The 19,297-nt window shown below is 40.7% G+C and overlaps 2 protein-coding genes across 6 annotated transcripts in view; one reads left to right on the top strand and one right to left on the bottom strand.

The window, feature by feature from the left end:
• Positions 1-19,297, bottom strand: part of NBEA (neurobeachin) — a 485,382-nt gene that overhangs the window by 150,538 nt on the left and 315,547 nt on the right. For all 5 annotated transcript variants that reach the window (XM_017818603.1, XM_017818604.1, XM_017818605.1 and 2 more), the window contains one exon: positions 4,538-4,674. In XM_017818603.1, the coding sequence (XP_017674092.1) occupies positions 4,538-4,674 (137 nt within the window). The remainder of the gene's footprint in view (positions 1-4,537; positions 4,675-19,297) is intronic.
• Positions 278-2,722, top strand: MAB21L1 (mab-21 like 1). The gene has a single exon (XM_017818608.1). The coding sequence runs from the start codon at positions 776-778 to the stop codon at positions 1,853-1,855; it is 1,080 nt and encodes a 359-aa protein (XP_017674097.1). The 5' UTR covers positions 278-775; the 3' UTR covers positions 1,856-2,722.

The following is a 19,297-nucleotide window of genomic DNA, read 5'->3' as shown; positions in this document are numbered from 1 at the left end:
CCCAAAGGAGAGCGATTTCTCTTGATTTCCGAGCGTACAGAGGACCGGGGCGGTTTTTCAGCCAGTAACCTTCTACCTTCCTATATGTGCCTGCGTGTGCGTGCGTGTGTGCGTGTGGCTGTGTATACATATCTATCTCCTAGAGTGGGATTAATTAGCCGCGTTTGAGCTGAAAGAGGCTGCAGTGACGAGCCCAGTGGCGATTGGCCGCCCGCCTGCCTGGCCCTGCCTTTATAATTTCCACACGAGTGCATCTGGGCTCTTATACAAACCAAGAGCCAGCTTCTTCTGACATACACACACGGCACTTTTTTTCCACTAGCTGATTAACCGCCCTGCATACACACGGTGATTACTACGGGAAAACATAAATAAATACGAAGAGGTTTTATTATTTTGACTACTGGAAGCCTTGCTGTGTCTCAGTGCAACTTTTGTTTTTTCTTGCTGCTGGGAAAGGTGCCGCTCTCGATGCTTTCCTCTCTCTCACGGACCCTTTAAAAAAAGGGGAAGGAAAAATATCGCCCCCTCCAGTCCCCCGCCCGCTCCCCCCTCCCTCCCTCCCCGCCACACACACTTCAAGACGGCTGATCTAAAAAAGCAGGAAGAGAGCATCTGAGGAGCAGCAGCCCCGGCGCATTTTGAAAAACATTTGTTACATTTCAGAGTGCGGCAGCCTGTTTCTCCTCTGAAGTTGGCTCCAGCCTTAGCAGCCGCATTGGATCCCACAGCCTATTGCGAGACTCCGGTATACAATCCGGATCTCTGCCCCAACATGATCGCGGCCCAGGCCAAGCTGGTGTATCATTTGAATAAATACTACAATGAGAAATGCCAAGCCAGGAAAGCTGCCATCGCCAAAACGATCCGAGAGGTCTGCAAAGTGGTGTCGGACGTGCTGAAGGAGGTGGAGGTGCAGGAGCCTCGTTTCATCAGTTCCTTGAACGAGATGGACAATCGCTACGAGGGGCTGGAAGTCATCTCCCCCACGGAGTTTGAAGTCGTGCTGTATCTGAACCAAATGGGGGTTTTCAACTTCGTGGACGACGGCTCCTTGCCGGGCTGCGCTGTGTTAAAGTTAAGCGACGGCCGCAAGAGGAGCATGTCCCTCTGGGTGGAGTTCATCACGGCGTCTGGCTACCTCTCCGCTCGCAAAATCCGGTCCAGATTCCAGACTCTGGTGGCTCAAGCCGTGGATAAGTGCAGTTACAGAGACGTAGTAAAGATGGTGGCGGACACCAGCGAAGTGAAGCTGAGGATCAGGGATCGGTACGTCGTGCAGATCACTCCGGCTTTCAAGTGCACAGGGATCTGGCCGCGGAGTGCTGCCCACTGGCCGCTTCCCCACATCCCCTGGCCAGGACCCAATCGGGTGGCGGAGGTCAAGGCGGAAGGCTTCAACCTCTTGTCCAAGGAGTGCCACTCTCTGGCCGGCAAGCAGAGCTCTGCCGAGAGCGATGCCTGGGTGCTGCAGTTCGCAGAAGCCGAGAACAGACTGCAGATGGGCGGCTGCAGGAAGAAATGCCTCTCCATCCTCAAAACCTTACGGGACCGTCACCTTGAGCTGCCGGGCCAGCCCCTGAATAATTATCACATGAAGACTCTGGTTTCCTACGAATGCGAAAAGCATCCCCGCGAATCGGACTGGGACGAGTCATGCCTGGGGGACCGGCTCAACGGGATTTTACTGCAGCTCATCTCCTGCCTTCAGTGCAGGAGGTGCCCCCACTACTTCTTGCCCAACTTAGACCTCTTTCAGGGCAAACCTCACTCGGCCCTGGAAAATGCAGCCAAACAAACGTGGCGACTGGCCAGGGAAATACTAACCAACCCGAAAAGTTTGGAGAAACTTTAGAGGGTAACTATAAAACCAGCCTGACCGATAAATCTGCTAATTTCCCATTGAAGTTTAGGCTGCCTATTCGAAAAGTCAAATATTTCCACCTGACAATGCAAATAATATTCTTTTTTAAAAAGGAATATAGCTTAGGCTCTTCACAAAGAAAAAAAAGAAAGTAAATGCGAACAGCAAGCATCGTTCTTCTTCTTCACAGTTTTGCAGTTTCCCGGGGGAGGGAGGGGGTGAAGGAAAAAAAAAATAAGAAAAAAGGAAAGCGTTACCTGGAAAAGAGAATTGGCCGTAATTTAACACGATTGTGACCATTCTGCCTAAAAATGGTACCAATGGATTATAACAAACCCCGGTATTTTTATGTAAACCCTCTGTGAGTAAATGCTATTTGGATATGCCACCTGAACAAACCCTAATGTACCTTTTAATTTGTATCAGATATTGTGATCTCACATTGTCTTTGAAATTGTGGATGTTGGTGTTTTGTGATTTGGTGAACAGAAGTTAAATTGCCATTTTGGATACTTCAAGGACGTTTTCTGCTAAAGAGAAGATACCATTTAAAAAGGTAGATTTTATCACAGTACTTTTGTTAATTGTCTTTTGAAGTGTCTGAACTTAACAAGTTTACATTTTTCGTTTCATATATATTGCTTGTTCTATTTCTAACATTCCATAAATATACTTGAAATGTTATTTAAATATATTCAAAAGAAATTTGGATTCTGCTTATATAATAATGCTTGAATATTGGAATTATATATTTGAAAATGCACTTGAAATACACTGGATAATTACCTTTTGTGATTTAGATTTTAATTTCTGTTGCTGATTTATTTAATTACAAGCTAATAAATGAAGTAAAATACATATGGGTAAGTGTTTCAATATCAGGTCAAGTTTTCTACTTGAAAAACCAAAGGCAGCTATGTTTAGGGGATTTTGCCTTTCTGTGGACAGTTGCTTAAATCCTGCAAAGCGAAAACTTAAGGGCAGGCGCCTGATTTTGCATTTTAAATAGTTTCATAGAATAGGGAAATATTCGTGATACAAACATATTATAATTTAGCTCCAGGTGACCATCAGCAACTGTCATTCACAAACGTGGTTATTAAATGCAATTACAGTTTTCCAGCTGTCAGAAACAAATCTGGTTTTGAAGGGTTTACTATGCGGTGCTGATTTGTTTCTGTTCTGGTTCAAACAAAGCTGAGGACACACAACATGTCCATGAAGCAGTGTATTGAGTAAGCAGTGAGTCTGATAAAACTAGCAATTTGGTATAGGTACTAATAAAGAAGAAAATAAAATTTATAGGTGAAAGCCGGCACCAATAAAATGAACAACAATATTACTTCTGACCTACAAATCCGTTACGAATGTGGTAAGATTGCCAGTTGCACTCTCAGAAATCAAGTCCCTGCGCTCCCAGGGCATTCAGAGGGAATAACATGTGCGTGCCGACAAAACTACAAGCGATCCGAACCCGCCTGTCCGTATCGCACCGCCTGGTCCCTCTCAGGATGCATTTCTTTAAAGCGGCTTTTAAATCAAAACTCAGAAAAACAACGCGAATTTTGATTAGGATCCTAACAGTCAACAAGTGCTGAAAGAGGCCGATGGCCTATGTAACATCCATTAGCAATTATTTCCAGCGGGTGCACTTTAGGGAAATCGTTATATCCAGAGATTTTGACAGAAACTTTTTACCCCAGCACTGAGAAGAACGTCCCGAGTTTGACAAATTATTCGCCAAAGAAAAATCACCTTATTGCAAACATTCAGACGAGGAATTTTCTTGGAAATTATTTATGATATTTCTGCATTAAAAAAACCCAAACCCTTTGTAAAAGTACCCCCCTATTTCCTCTCTGCCAACATTTCCCAGTGCAATAGCAAAGAAATAAAGCAAGAGTGATAAGAATAAAAAGAGATGAAGACGAGAGGAGTGCCCTGTTAGACACGTCCCTTCTGTCTGCCCTCCTCCCCTCGTGGCAGCCCCTGCGCCGTTCCCGCGGGGAAAAAGCCACGCAAAGGTTTCCGCTCAAGTCACGCACCCCTGATCTATTGCGGCTGGGCTGCAGGTTTTCACGGAGGGGAGGGGAAGGGGGAGGGGGGCGGCGCTGGGGCATTGGTACTAGTAAATGACTTCAGAAAGAAACAGCTTTCCCAGGAACCAAGTCTTCGAGTCCATGACTATTTCCACCCCCACTCCCTCTTTCCCCCCCCCCTCCAGAAAATAAGCATTAGCTTCCATTTCAGCAGTCAGAATGTTTACAAAATGCGCCGTATTTTCTTACATGGAAACTAACGTTCTTGAAATAACGGGATTCTCCGATATCCTCGGAAGGGGTAAAACTCTCCACTGTGTGCACTGTGTGTCGGGAAGGCTACGGGCTGGGACTGCTGCTCCCTCCAGGGATTTCAGAGCAATTGGCTTAACTACTAAATCTGACCACGTTCATACAAAGGCACCGCGCGAAATGCTGCTGCTGGAAAACCCACACGCTGCCGTAATAGAGGATTTAACATCATTAATACATTGCGCCTTTTTTTTTTTTTTTTTTTAATGCAGCGAAAGGCGGCAGACGGGAGCGGAGTTTGGAAGGAGGGGGCGGCCACGGCGCACGTGTGCCGGGACCGGGACCGCGACCGTGGCTGCGGCCGCCCGCACGCCGCACTCACCTTGGGGTCGATCTTCTTGAAGGCCGAGTCATCCTCGTCCACCTCGAAGTAGATCTCCGTGGTGGTGATGGAGAGCGTCCCCTTGGCCACCACCACGGGGGCGATGAGCTGTGCCGGCGTGCTGAGGACCACGGGGCCTGCAAAAGCAAGGGCAGCGGCGTCAGGTTGGAGGCGCCCGGCCGGCCCATCCCTGGTGGCCCTTCCCCTTCCCTCTGCCGAGCCAGCGCCCGGCGAGCCCCCTCATAAACCCTGTTTGTAAACCGCCGTGTTTATTCCCCCCCTGCCCGCGGCCAGCGCTTTGAACTCTGCGGCCGGGGCAGAAGCGAGTTTGTGAGCTCCGGGGTTGCGAGATAAATCACAGCAGAGAAATTTAGAGGGGTTAGGGTTAAAAATAGCTGCCTCTTAGAAGAAGGTTCCCTCTCTTTTCATGCCCTTTTGCTCCTCGTTAACACTATCGCTGTTTATGTGCGATAGTTGTGGCTCGTTCCACGCAGCTTCGACCTGGCAGCGCAGGGTCCCCACGGCGGCGAGGCCGGGTCGGGGACGCAGGGCAGGGCAGCCTGCAGCCCCTGCCCGCCACACCGACCCTGCAAAGCTAGCAGAATTATTTTTAACTCTGGGTCCAGACCTCAACTCCGAAAGTAATGTGAAATATCGTGGGGGGTTTTGAGTTTGTTTGTGGGTTTTTTGTTTTGCTTTTTTTTCTTTTTTTTTCTGGGGGGGGGTGTGTTTGTGTTTTTTTATTAATTTGTTTTTGTTTACACCTACTTCAATACCCCACGCACACAGAGGCTATCATCGCTAAATATATTTACGGAAAGATCATTTTTGTTTCAACTTCCTGCCGCTTATCCATTTAAAATTACCGTTACAATATTTCGCTCAAATATATTCCTTATGAGAGACGTTTTCACGGGCATTGAAAAGATGGGATGGGGAAAACCTGCTGTAAAAGGCAGCCTTGTCCACACAAATTGTTAGGGTTTAATTCAGGAAAAAAAAAAAAAAAAAAAAACAAACCAAAACAAAAACTTCTGCTTTAATCCAAAAAACAACAGAGGATTGCTTTTTCACCATCGCATCTTGAATATGAATGCAGTCTGCTGTTAAAGCTGAAACTGTCCGTGTTTTACAGCTCAATTGCTCTAATTCGAAAAAAATATTATATATAGAATAGTCTTCCAGATTTAACCTCAAAAGCGTGTAGGGCAATTTGTATACACATACATAAACACACACAGCCACATGCACGCACAAACACGCATCTGACATGCAAATAATAAAAGCTCCAGTATCGAGAAGCTGGGTACAACATCTGACTGATGCACCTTTCAAAACTGGCAAACTGACCATCTCGAGGGATACTAAAAAGGGGTTCGGTTGTTTTACGCAGCGAAAATATCTCCCCTACAATAAGGGAACCCCTGCTCGGAGGGCAGAGAGCCGTGTGCCTCCCGCTGCCATCCCCGGCCGCTCGCCCCTCCAGCAGCGCGGTGCGGGGGCTGGCGCGGCTGAGACGAGCCCGGGGCGGCAGCTCACGCCGGGGCTAAAGCCACGGATGCGCCCTCTCCTTCTCCCCCAGCACCGCCCGCACACTTTACCACCAGCTCTTGCAAGCAACACTTCAAATTACTCACTTAGCCCAAATTACTCCTCTATCGACGCATCTAACTGTCATGTTGTTAATGCTTTACTTTACTGTAACACCCAATTTGAGCCCTTATTGCACAATATTTTGTCATTTACGCTGCAAAATAAATAAAGAGAGAGGCAGGGATTACTGTGCCTACAGGGGGAAGCTAAAACGCAGAGTTTCCGTGACAGCTTTCAGCAGCCCAGCGTGGCAGACGGGATAATATTGATACAAACTCTATTTTCTTTCATTTTATTGTTTTCCATCTCCTAATAAACCGGGGTAGCCTCTTGACCCCAGTCAGCTGATCGGAATCACATGCGCCGGGCTTGCTTTGCTGCTCTCCCCGTCTCGCCTCCATCTTCTCTCCCTCCCTTGGCGGTGGGAAAGGAGCCGAGTCGAGCCAAGCCGAGCCGGGGAAGCCCGGCAGCAGGCTCCAAAGGGCAGGATGATCGATCCGAAACGCCGCTTTAAAGCCTCATCAATCTTCATCTAGGTTGCTCAAGTAATTACGCCCGATTCTCTTGTACGATTACAAGTGGATTTGGGTTTCTATTCCCCAGGCCCCCTTTCTTTGTGTTTACAGAAGGGGGGTCTGGGCAGCCAGCGATTCCCTGCCCTGCAGAAGCCCTTGCCCTGTCAAGCAAAGCGTCCTACCCCTCTTCTTGACCTTTCCGGGCCCACCTGGCCCGCCACACTGTGATGGGCTCCCGGGCCTTTGTGTGGCGAGAAAAGCATCTTTGGAAGATGTGTTCTGGAAGTGACCCGGTATTCTATCACTTTAAGGAGGCGTTTGTGGGCTTTGCTGAATCCCAGAAGGAAGAACATCAATTTAATCCAATTACCTCTTTTCCCTGGTGTTGTATGGCTAAAATAAAAATAAAGCCACCGGTATTTAATGGTCAAAAGGCCAAACCTTATAGTCTGCCATCCAGAAGATAATGGTGTACCCTGGCTACTGGATGTCCCAGTGACGTGCCCTCCCGGACTGGAGGAAGGGGCAGAGCTGCAAAAGCAGGGGCGGATGTGGAGGGAAAGGGAACAGTCACTTCTTAGCCCATTACTGAATGCAGGGGAAATCGGGGATTTCTGGCTTTTTCCTCCCAAGAAAAGGCTCCAAGCTCCCAGACTGGTACCTTGGCATCTGCCCTGCATTCTGCTCAAATGACACCCTAGATTTGTTGCAATGTAAACATGTCAGAGGTATCACAATGCAACAAGGAATGAGCATTACTGTACTTTCCAGATGAGAAAACGTTTCCTTGTGTTTGTTTTTATTTTCCGTTAAAAAAAAAAAAAGGTAGAAAGCATAAAAACAGCAGTCAAATTATGTGATTTTGCAGAAGGGGGTGCCAAACTAAGCTTAAAAAAAATCTTTACAGATTTTTTTTTCTCTTGAAAGCACAAAATGAAATAAAAAAATCGGTATTAACAGTGTGTCATTTTTACACTTGTCCTTTGGAAATCTCCAATTACAACTTGCAATTCCATAGCATGTTTAAGGAGCACTGAGTCTTTTTGTTGTAGCCTTCAGGGAGCAAGCCAGCCACTGAGAGAATATGAAATTAATCCACTACAGCTATATAGAGAGAGGATTATGTTTTAATCCCCTTTGGGACAGTCCCTGGATTTTAAGGATCCGATATTAAAATGTTTACATAGAGCATAATCAGAATAGCGCAGATTTTCCATATGGCACCGCGCTATCGGGAAGCTCTGGGTCTCCTTTCCAAAGCCAATTGATAATCTAATGAAACAAAAGCCGGGCACACCTGAGCCAAGAGCCGCGGGACGGGCTCATTCACAGTCGGGAAGGATAACGAGCTCCGGCTACCAGCCTCAGTCCGGCCCCTTGGTGGCGGCGAGCTGCGCTTTTCCAGGGGATGTAAATATTCATTTCTAGCGCAACTGCAGCCTCGGAGAAGCACGGGACCGGGGCTGTGCTGCCCGGGGGAGCGGCACCTGGGGATGCTGCCGGGCGCTCCCTGCGCAGCACAGGAGCCGCCGGAGGCACCCAGGGCACTTCGGGGGAAAAGCCAACATGTGGCTGCCCAGCTTCGCCCAAGAGCCTGGGGTTTGTGGAGGTGACACGCGTCTAGGGCGCTTGTCAGCTGTTGGGACGCTAAGCAAAAGCACCTCTTTTTAAGGATCTTTTCGTTGTCTCTTCCACACCTCTCCGAAGTGATCGGGGCACCCCGCAGCAGAGAGGCAGCGACCTACCAAAGAAGTTCTGGCCTTAAAACGAAACCAGACAACACTTCACATCCACAGGTCTTGCAATCTGTTCAAATTGTGAATTTTCCCCTTTGCCTGATCCCTGTGGTCTGCACATGTGATTTACATTTCTAAAATAAACGCTACCGCACATATACATTTTAAAATAATATTTTCTTTCCAAAAGTAAATGATTGTGAAATTAGAAGGTCCCAGTGAATAGAAGCAGAATGTAATCTCCCTCCTCCTCTGTGTAATTTTGTTAAACAGAGACTTCTGTCCCTACATTTAGTTCTCCCGTCTTAGCTCTTGTATTTTTCAAGTTCAAGTAAAGCAACTCAAGACAAGTGAAAAGTTCTATTAGGTTTAAAAGTTTGCTATGTCCTAGGGCAATAGCAGTAAAATTATACCTCTTAAGGAAAGCTCCCAAAGAGTGGTATTTTGAACTGGTAATTACAAACATTTTCATAAACTGTCATTTTTAACTGTAAGAACTAAACGTGTGTTACATTCATAAGCCTGAAGATTACACCACAGGTATATCTACTTAGAAGATTTGGTACAATTACTCCTAAGGAGGACAAGGCATATGCTTTTATATGCTGATTTACAAAACCAAGAAATTTAGCTGCTGCAGACCTGGAAGTCTAACTTTTAAAATAAAATTTTGGTGGCAACTTATAGATGAAAAAATATTTGCTGGGACAAATACTTTGAAATCATATTCTATTGGTTAGATCAATTTAATTTTAATTTTACAATCTACTGGTTATTACTCTATAATCTACTGGTAATTACTCTGAAAAAAGTGGTGGATATTAACATATTTACTTTTTAGCTGACACTATTTTAAAAGAAAAAACATATAAATCTTTTTTATATATACATATATTCAACATAGATTAGCTGAAACTAATACTTTTACTATGTAAAATAGTTTGTATAAATTACAATTTGTAATTTGATATGATACTTAAACAAGAATTTTAAATACTATGAATAATTATTAAAAATCACTTGCAAGGTACCTGAAATAAGACAACTGAAATTCCCTCAGTACTTTAAAGCCAAATGGATCTGACTCTGAGTTGTATTTAAAATGAGTACAAATTCTTATACTTGAAGCAACTTAGGTGTAACATATGCTCACGCACACAAAAACTTCAGTTTCATGTAATATAAATCACGTAGCATGGAAACAGAAAGAAGTATAGGCACCAGAAGCCTTTGGGAAAAGCTCTGTAGTCTGAAAAATATTTCAACCAACTAACAACACTAATATAATACATGCAGGACCATGTAAATAACAAGTAAACAAGGTAAGATTCCTAAAATCAATTCACAGAATTTAGTTATTTTTATTCCCATTGTCATCATAAATCTGATTCAAACTACCCTTTAAAAAGATTTCTGCAGTAAATATATTGAACTTACATGAGGATAGTTGCCCCCACTTTGTTCTTCTCTATAGCAAATAAAGGCAGTAACTCCTTCACTCAAGCCAAGGCTTTTACAAGAATGTACATATAAAGCTCCCTTTACACATTACTTTCAACAGTTTCAATAAAGATAATTTGCACAACTTTTTAAATGCAGAAAACCAGAATGTAAGTTTAAATATTACTATAATCTTGGTTTTCTCTTCCACTACTCAATAACATCCCCAATTCCACTCCCCTGTTTTCAGAGATATCCAAGCTTACTTTGTTGGCTTTTTACTCCTGCAAAATCATATGTTTCATATTGTGAGAGAGGGATTGAATTTTATTGTTTGTCTAAATGTCATTGCCAGTGTGAATAGGCCTTGATATTCAAAATTTTCCCCACTTTTCCCCCCTTTCCTCCATAAAGCATGTAGCACTACTACTACTAACATCAAAGATCAACTTCAATGGTCTTTTTCAGCAACAATGACTAAACAATTACAGCAACTCAATTCTCTTAAGTGGTTGCCATAACAGCAAGCGAATGTGTGTGATTAAAAAGAAAATGTAAGTAAAAATAATCTTACATATTACAACTATGAATAAAACAGTAAGAAATAAATACATAGTTTTGATGAGATTATGAAAATAGTTAAAGATAGCGTTGCTTAAGAAGAAAAACAGTAATTTTCTCTCAAACATATACATACTTTCCCATATATTTGAATTGAGACATATGCACCTTCACAGATAAATTATTATAAACTATATTATAGATTTATATTATTATATATTATATATTTGAATTCCCTACCTTCCTAGTCTCATTGAAAGAAAAATACAAAATAGCACTTCTTCCCAAGGGAAAACGTTTCTCAGTATTCTTAGGAATAAGTATCTCTTTGTGTCATTCAAAGTATGATAGAAAGCAACCACTTAATGGAACGGTTACAGAATATGCAAAGAAAGCTCAACACCATATCAAAGTCAATCTTACTCAATCACTGAAGGTCCCATGGAACAATTAGCTGTGTGTCAGCCTAAAGCAACTCAGAAAAGCAACTTTTGCCCCCTTTTGCAGATAAAGTCTGATTTGCTCTGTGACACACATGAGAACCTTTGAACTGTGCTGAAGCTCTGAATGGCTTACATGGTTTTAGTATTTTTCCAGGATGTGTCCAAGCACCAACCTGCCAGATGATCAGGTATTAATAATAATCAAGGCTTCTCTTAATGATTCACATCTGGCCAGAAATGTAAATGTTTGGGATAGGGACCTCACTACTGCAATGCACACATTCGCCACTTCAAAATTAGATTCATGCAGCGTGCTCTGCCTGCAGCTATACCTTGGAAGGACTGAGTAAATTAAGATGTTTTAGAAAGTAAGAACTTGATTGCTAAGGAGTGCATCCAGATGTGAGTATACTACAGAAATGCAGTATGACCTGCACTAGCTTCCTCCTCATTTTCAGGTAAAACTTATGGTACATTTTCAACCTAGAAAACCTTAAGTGATGCTGAACATGCCCACATAAGGGACAGTTTTTCTCTCTGAGAAAATCACTATAGCTGCCTATTTAATCAAAAAGTAACAAAACCATACCTTAGAAAAGCATATTTAATGTTCAAAGAAGAAAAGAGAATGCAGAGAGAGCATCCCGCTATAACAGTATACCACTGAAACAGGAAATTGTGATAATGAGTCAGTAATACAAGGGATCAAATCCCAGTTCCCAGCCTGAGTGAATCAGACTTGGCAGGTTCTTACACAGTCCAGTTTGTGCACCTTGTCAAGCCAATAGAGCTCAATTGATTAGAAATTAAAGGAAAGATGTGAGCCTCTCAGCTTTTATTTCTTCTAGTCTCCATTCTAGAAAAGCTCTTCAGGCTGTAAGCTTTTGTACTTCTTCAGACCATAGTGAACAGAAATATTATGTTCAGGTACCTTGTGGTACTTTAAAGTTCAACTATTTGGATACTAACTCCTATATGTGTGTGGGAACAACAAAATAAATTGTTGGGTCAGCATCTAACTTGACAGGTATATTTGAAAAAATTACCTGAGGTGCAGTAGTTGTAACTTCAAAATTTTCTGAAACTATGAGTATCTCTAAACAGCAGAACATATAGAGAATGTTTTCTAGTGCAACTGTGTCCACTCGTTGACTGCACGTTTTGCTTTCCCAAAGTTGTGGTACTTCCACAAAGGTTCTCTGGTACCTAATAAAAGGAGAAGTGATGTGGCAGGCTCTGTCATGAAGACTTCTTTCTTCAACAGCCTGAATCCATTGCTGGAATTTTATTGCTTCCGAAGTCCTTACTCCTGTTTAAAAGTTTCTCCAAAATGGCTTCCAGGTACAGAAGTTACAAAGATAGAGGCTGACAGAGGATGTTCACATAAACCTTTTTTGGAAAGACAAGTCAAAAGCATGGGATGAAGCTATCTTTGGTACAATTTCTGGTTAACGAAACCAAGACTGTCTTCTTGATAGATTTTTTTAGTTTGCTTCTATAACATCAGAGGGGAAAAAAAATCCTTCCATAGGCCAATGAAAGTGCTTAGTTTAAACATAGCTACTGTTAATACAGTTCTGGGTACATTCCTATCACTAATCTATGTTGGCCAGTCCCAATATATTTTTATGAAGATTACAGGGATTTTTGAAAGGGAACCAGCTGCATAGTGAAGATAAAAAAAGATGCAAAATGGTGGAGTCTCTATGCCTAGGCCTGTCTTTCTGCAGTCTCCTATATATCAAGTAGCTAATCAGCTTGATCTTTTATCAGTTAACCAGTTCCATCCAGGGTGTGGTACCTTGGGATAAGGGAGACAGATCTGTGAAGTTGTAGGCTCCACTGTAGTCTAATTTTGCAGCCTCAGAAATTTCAAATAAAAAGTTTTTCAAGTTATGGGGAAAAAAAGGAAATTTAAATAGACATATGAGTGGACAGTAAGAGCACATGAGGCACTCTCAGAGCGACTCATAAATACAGTTTTAAAGCTTGGAAAGCAAGATATTTGGCTGCCATTTTAAAAGTTGAAGATGCTCAGATCTTAAGTGGGTGTACTAAGGTACAAAGAGAAGAGGTCTTAAAACTGTGCTTAGAAGCACTATCATATGTGACTGACAAACATCCTATAAAATATTATGCTATTCTCTATAGTAATGTGGAAAAAATGACTAGAATAAACACTGAGATGTTTAAAAATAGTATGTTATAGAAACTGGGCCTTTTTCTTTTTCAATGTGAAAGCCAACTACATATCAAAAGTATAACTGCTTTCAGTTTATGCTTCAATCTATATTCTAAATTAAACTCATACAAATATGTTTTTCTTTTTTATACTTAGACTTGAGGATCAAAATCTGAATATATAATATCATAATACCAGAGACCACAGAAAGCTGGCTGAATTGAATTTCCATGTTTGGAAGTACAAGGTTTGTGTGGTTACGTATGTATCATAGAATGGGAAGTGGAATCACTCTTCTTCCACATTCCTGTCACTTTCCCAGACAAGAAACCCCCCCAGTGAAATTCCTATCTTGAACACTAATTTGCAAGAATAATGAAGTTTGAAGGGAGAAAACTACTCAGTAATGCATGCTGAATTCAGTGAATAGTTTTCACCAAGAAGCTTGAAAAACTAGGAGAAATATTATGACTTTTTTGGTGTTTTCTATTGAAACTTTGAAATTTGTTATTTAACTGATGTGTGTGCATATATACACACATAGTTTCTTAAAGAAAAAGGAATAAAATATGGTAAAGCTTAAAGTACTTTAGTCACCTTCAGAGAGAAAGAGAATGTGAGAGAAAGAGAGTGTAAGAGAGAGTAGAGAGAGAGAAAATGGGAAGAAAGAAAGCTAATAACTACTACCTCTGACTCTGGAAGGATTAGAAGTGCAAGCTGTTAGAGCCTGAGAGAGAAATATTAGGAAGCTAATCACTGTGTACTTGCTACAGTCCTTCCTGCGTTTCCCCTGTGGTTGCTGCTTTCTGCCCCCTGGGGCACCCCAGACCATCAGAGCCCCTGGTGTATGGATGGCAACTGCTGCACGTGGCAGACAGCAGGGCTCTCCAAGCCTCTTGGGAGAGGACACACCAGGGAGGGAGGAGAAGGGTTGGAAAGATGAGATTACTCTGGTAACCACTGTCATTCTTTGCTCTCCAGGAGCTGAGAGGGATGACAATGATTCCTCTCCTCTGCTCCTAAACTTCCTGGACAGGCTGTGGTCACTGCTGGAGATAATATAATGTGCTGTTCAGTTCTTTAAGCCTATTACTCTAACAGCAGATAACATAACAAAACTTTCTCTGGTTGCCCCCAAACAAATTATTTTTTTATATTCCCGCAAAATCTAATAATTTAGAAATTCTGCCTTCTTCGTAGAGGCCCTAGTTTTTGTTCTTTTTTTTCTTAATTAAGAAAATCTACTGTTTGTCTAACACCATTAACAAAAACATGAGAAATAATCCTACATATCTCAAAATCATTTTGAGATGGTAACAGAAGAAAATGCAAGAAAATATGCTCCTTCATTACTCCTTAAGAATAGGTTAAAAAAAGGTGACAACAGCATTGCCTACCAGAGATTGTCTACACTGGTCAGGTCTTGTAAAGAAAATTCCATGTCAGACTTTGGCCATAAGAAATATTACCATAACTCAAAATATAAATGTACAACTATGAAATGCATAATATACATATAAAGATGAGTCAGTCATGTTTAAGTTTTCCAACAAATACTTAATTTGCAAGTTTTTAGTGGCTTTAGATGCAGTTCCTTGGTGTGTTTGTGTTTTTATTACTGCATCTGGTCCTACGCAAGACTTCAAAATAACTTCAGAAATGTAAATGAGTTCTTTGTTAGAACTAGGAATAGAAAATTTCCCTATGGGCTGATTTTTTTTTTTTTTAACTGCTATGCAATTTTAACTGTAACTCTATGTAGTAAACTTTTGGCACTCTTCCAATTTCTCTAATGACAGCATCAAGTACTTTTTCAATTGGAAAGTGCTCAAAATTATGATGATTTCTGTTAGTTTGTCTGAAATGAGACAAAAGGCTTATTTTGCATAGGCCACAAAACAGATGTTGAAAATGTTTGGTTACCACCAGTTTTGTCTGGACTTCAAACAGATGACCTGGAAGTGAAAGGTCTTATATCCCATTAATAATAATACAGGCTGTCAAATCTTCATGACCTAGTGTGTTCTTTAGCACAGGGCAGTGAGCCAACACACTCAGCACACTCTCAAGAAGTCTGGATAGAAGGCTTATCACATTTAGTTCTCAAGCCAATGTGGGCCAGCTACCCTTGCTGGCTTGGACAGAACATCAGCTCTTGTTTAACAGCAATAATGCTTTTTTCTAGAAATATTTCTACACTGAAGTTCAGAGTTTCTAAAATTAGGGCAGTGATAGGATGTTGTAGCTCTCTCAAATCTTCCTAGCACATCTGCATTGTCTCTACCTAGAGACAAATGTCCAAGAAGAAGAGAAGGTTCTCTAGTGAAGGTTAAGATACATTAAGACTAAGGTGCATTAAAGGCAGTTAGTGGCTTTCTTTGTGTTTACCTGGATGAATTGCTCAATCTGCTCATATAATGGAATGAATAACATATATTTATTCTTGCAAGACTGTTGAGAGGCTGTAATTCACCATGGCTGATGAGGAAGTCAGATTCTGAGTTGATTGAGCCCACGCAAGTAACCAGACAGATGCCTTCCAAAGCCTTTTGTCTTCCTAAAATAACCCAAAGCCTCATATCCTCCTATTTTTATTTCCTTTCTTTCTTTCTATCTTTCTTTCTTTCTTTCTTTCTAGAAACTACTCTTTTAGAGGGTAGCAAAAGACTCTGTCAAGATTACTTTGCTTGGCTGGGACATATTTGTTGTTATCACCAGCTATATGACAAAATAGATGAAACATGCTCCAGTTAAGAACATATATCTTTCAAAAATGTCATTAAGGCTAAATTCTGCTCTGAAATGCACACAAACAAGTCTCAGCAAGTCAAATGTGTCCTTGCAAAAGAGAACGTCTTTCTAAAATGTAAAGTTCATAAAATTAGAGTGGATCAACATTTATTTTATTTTTTAATGATCTAGTTTACTACAAGATCGGTGCTTTAAAAAAAACAACTTTGGGAAAAGAAAATTCAATATCTATTAGAACATATTTCCCTGTAAGAATGCAAGCTTACAATATCAGAACACATCCACATATTTTTCATTCTGAAAAAATCGCCTACTAAGCAGGAGACAAACTGTTAGCAAATTTACATTCTCAGGATCTTAAGAGAAAAGGTAAGTATTTAAGAGCCCTACTGCAGCTTTAGGAAATATAAGCAGAAAAGAAAAGGCCAAGAGTTAGTAGTATCAATTCACTACAGTGGGTTTGATTGTATTACCACAGATTCACAATATATTAGGAAACTGTTAAAATTGACTGGGCTATCTCAATCATTAGTTCTAAGAGAGATGTGACTTGCCTCTTGAAGTGAACAGTCTGGGAAGAAAAGGAGCTAAAACTGAAACAGAAACATGCAAAATATTTTAATATGTAAATGCTGAAACGAGAACAAAGTCTTTTGCTAACTCATATTGTAAGACAGTTTCAATACTCCTTTGGTTAAAAATCATGATGCAAACCTATAAGTCATAATTCTTAACTATAATAACATGGAATCAGATTTTTATATTTTATTAAAATGTTGCTTAATATAATGAAATCTGACCAACTGCAATTGCAATATATGGAATATAAGATTATATAATACAAATATTCAGACTATAATTATTTAAAAATTCTCCATCCATATGCAATTTATCAAAGAGAACTTTACACTGATTTGTGCCACATGGTTGATGAAAAACTATAAAGAGTCTCTGGAACCAAAGGTATGCACAGATAACTTCCTAAGAATGATCTCAATCTGTTTCAAACTTTCCTTTATTTCAGTTTTAAGTTCACAAATAAAAATATTTTACTATTTATATTCTCTTAGTTAAAAATTTTCTGAAACCTAAGGTCTCATCTGTTTAAAATGTGCCTTAGTTAATGGAATAAACAATGCTAAATTGTTTTACTAAAACGTGGGCAATCTTAAATCAATTGAAACCTGGTTTATAAAGATTTTGTTTAATTCCTGTCCTTTACTGAGACAGTCCAAATCGTTGTAAACCGGGTTTAAATTGATTTAAGCTTTAAAGTTAAATTGGAGGCATATCTGAATATAGAAATTCCTATGTGTCATTCCACTTTGAAAAGTAACTAGATATAAATGATGCTGTGCTATACCATAACTTGATATATCCCAAAGATATCCTGATCGTGTATACTGAACTATATATCTCTTTAGAATTAGACAAGAATGGAGAATGTGGCTTTGTTGGGACCCGCTCTTCAGAGCCATTAGAAGTTGTTCTAACCTTCTTAGGCATAAAACCTAACTTCCTTGCCTACTGTTTTCTTGATTTCAGTTATTGGACTCAAGTTTCAGAGTCACATTCTATATATTGAAAACTGTGAAAACCAGTGATATCGCTACATGCAAAATCATGCAAAATTGGTAGCTAAACAGAGGGTATTGGGGGATTCAGGTTTTTTTGGTCAGTGGGCAAAATTTACAGAAGACACATACGATACTGTGTGTGACTATTAACTCTCAAAATCATTTCAGCTCCAAAAATGAGTGAGAGTCAAGTAGCAAAGGCTGCAGTTAATCTAATAGTAAAAATCAGATAGTGGAATGTAGGTTCTTTCTGAGAAGTTCACAGGTTTTGGTTTTATCCCATCACCTCACCACACCTGGAAGCAGTTTGCTTGCTCTATTAGCATTGATGGGGAACACAAAGTCATCCTGCCAATATTTCAAAAGTTGATTTGTTTCACTATTATTTCTGCTTTTGCAATACTGACAATATCTCCCAGTTTCTACAAACTGTAAAAGCAAAGGACTAGAATGACTGTGCCATGTCCTGAAGGAGAAGGGAATGTCATCCGGCAGCAGTCTCGAGTAACAGGATACATTGCACATTAATACTTAAGGACACACTAAAATACCAGGTCTTTGCAGAGGGAGGTAGCCATAAGGATTGTATTGCATCAGTGTGTTTGAACGAAATTGCAGTGTTAAGACACAGAGAAGAACGTCATAGCTGACAGATTTTCCAAATAGGGTACGAATTTTTCATACCCACTTAGCAGTTTTAATCAATATATCAGTGTAAATGAATATTGCTGCCTTTAAACAGCTTTTTAAGATACTTTATGCATACTAATTGGAAGTACTGTTCTTAGATATAAGAATTTAGCCAAAGCAGTACTGAGTTTTTCCTTCTAAAGGAGAAAGGGACACTGATCAAATTTTCCCACTCATAGTCCTGCTTGATGCACTACTTTATTGACTTTAGACAACAGTGTCTCAGCAATGGTTAGCTGCAGACTGAGAAAGCAAGCAGATTGACATATTAACTGTGATAAACATACACTGATTGTTGCTCCCATATAAAAGCATTTATTTCCCCCCTCTGCTCTGCTCTAGTTTCAAAGTATGAGACTAACTTCCACAGAGGCAATTTTTTTTTTATTTGATTGGGTGAGTTTTTTCTTTTTGTTTTGCTTTGGTTTTATTTTTATTTTTTAGTCATCCGTTTATGATGTTGGCTTTGCTACAGACTTCCACTATGGAATCAGAAGAAAGCATAGAGCAAAGACAGATATTTTAGAAATTCAATTATGAAGAAAAAAATCATGACATTACAAAACTTTCCCTCAGTGGAGTAGTTTAATAAATGTATTCCAAAGTAAATTAATCTAAAAAATTTCATACCGAATTTCATAGTTCTCACATTTTTATCCCATCTGAGAGTGCATTTTTGACTTTTAACATGCCTTTATTTCCAGACTACTTCCCCAGGAAAGGTGGTATTGCCTCAAGACAGATCTGTAACAGAACCTGCTAGAAGATGGATGAAACTGGGATCTCACTGCATCCTTCACCCAGGGAGAAAGGACCAGAAGGGCTGTCTCGTGTGCATATTTATGGAGGGTTCATTCCCAGCTTGTATGCTAATTAACAAAGTTCATAGTTTGGTTACAGCTTCATTCTGTCTTAGTCCTCGCTCAGAATGGGCAACTTTTTCTCCTGCTATGACAGATGGGTTGAGATACTACAGATCCCCCTAAACTCTATCACTGCGAGAAGTGGAGGCCAGGAGGAGTGTAGGTGTCTCTCCACAAGCTGTGTGGCACTTGGGAGCAGGTCATGAATGCACACAGCCACACTCTGACTCACAAAACTGAGTTGTAAAATTAGTCTGCATTTCCATTTAAAAAGATAATTAAAAAAAAAAGTGTTTCCACAGTGTTTTTTACAGACTTTTCAACAAATCACAGGCAGTAATAAAGGCACTTGAGGTATTGCTATTTCTCACATCTTTGCTCAAAGATTGTACAATGGGCAAATGCTTTG

The sequence above is a fragment of the Lepidothrix coronata genome, unplaced genomic scaffold (genome assembly GCF_001604755.1).
Source record: "Lepidothrix coronata isolate B3197 unplaced genomic scaffold, Lepidothrix_coronata-1.0 Scaffold69, whole genome shotgun sequence".
Taxonomy (NCBI): Eukaryota; Metazoa; Chordata; class Aves; order Passeriformes; family Pipridae; genus Lepidothrix; species Lepidothrix coronata.
Note: the sequence above shows the minus strand (reverse complement) of the source record. Positions and strands in the feature narration are given on the sequence as shown.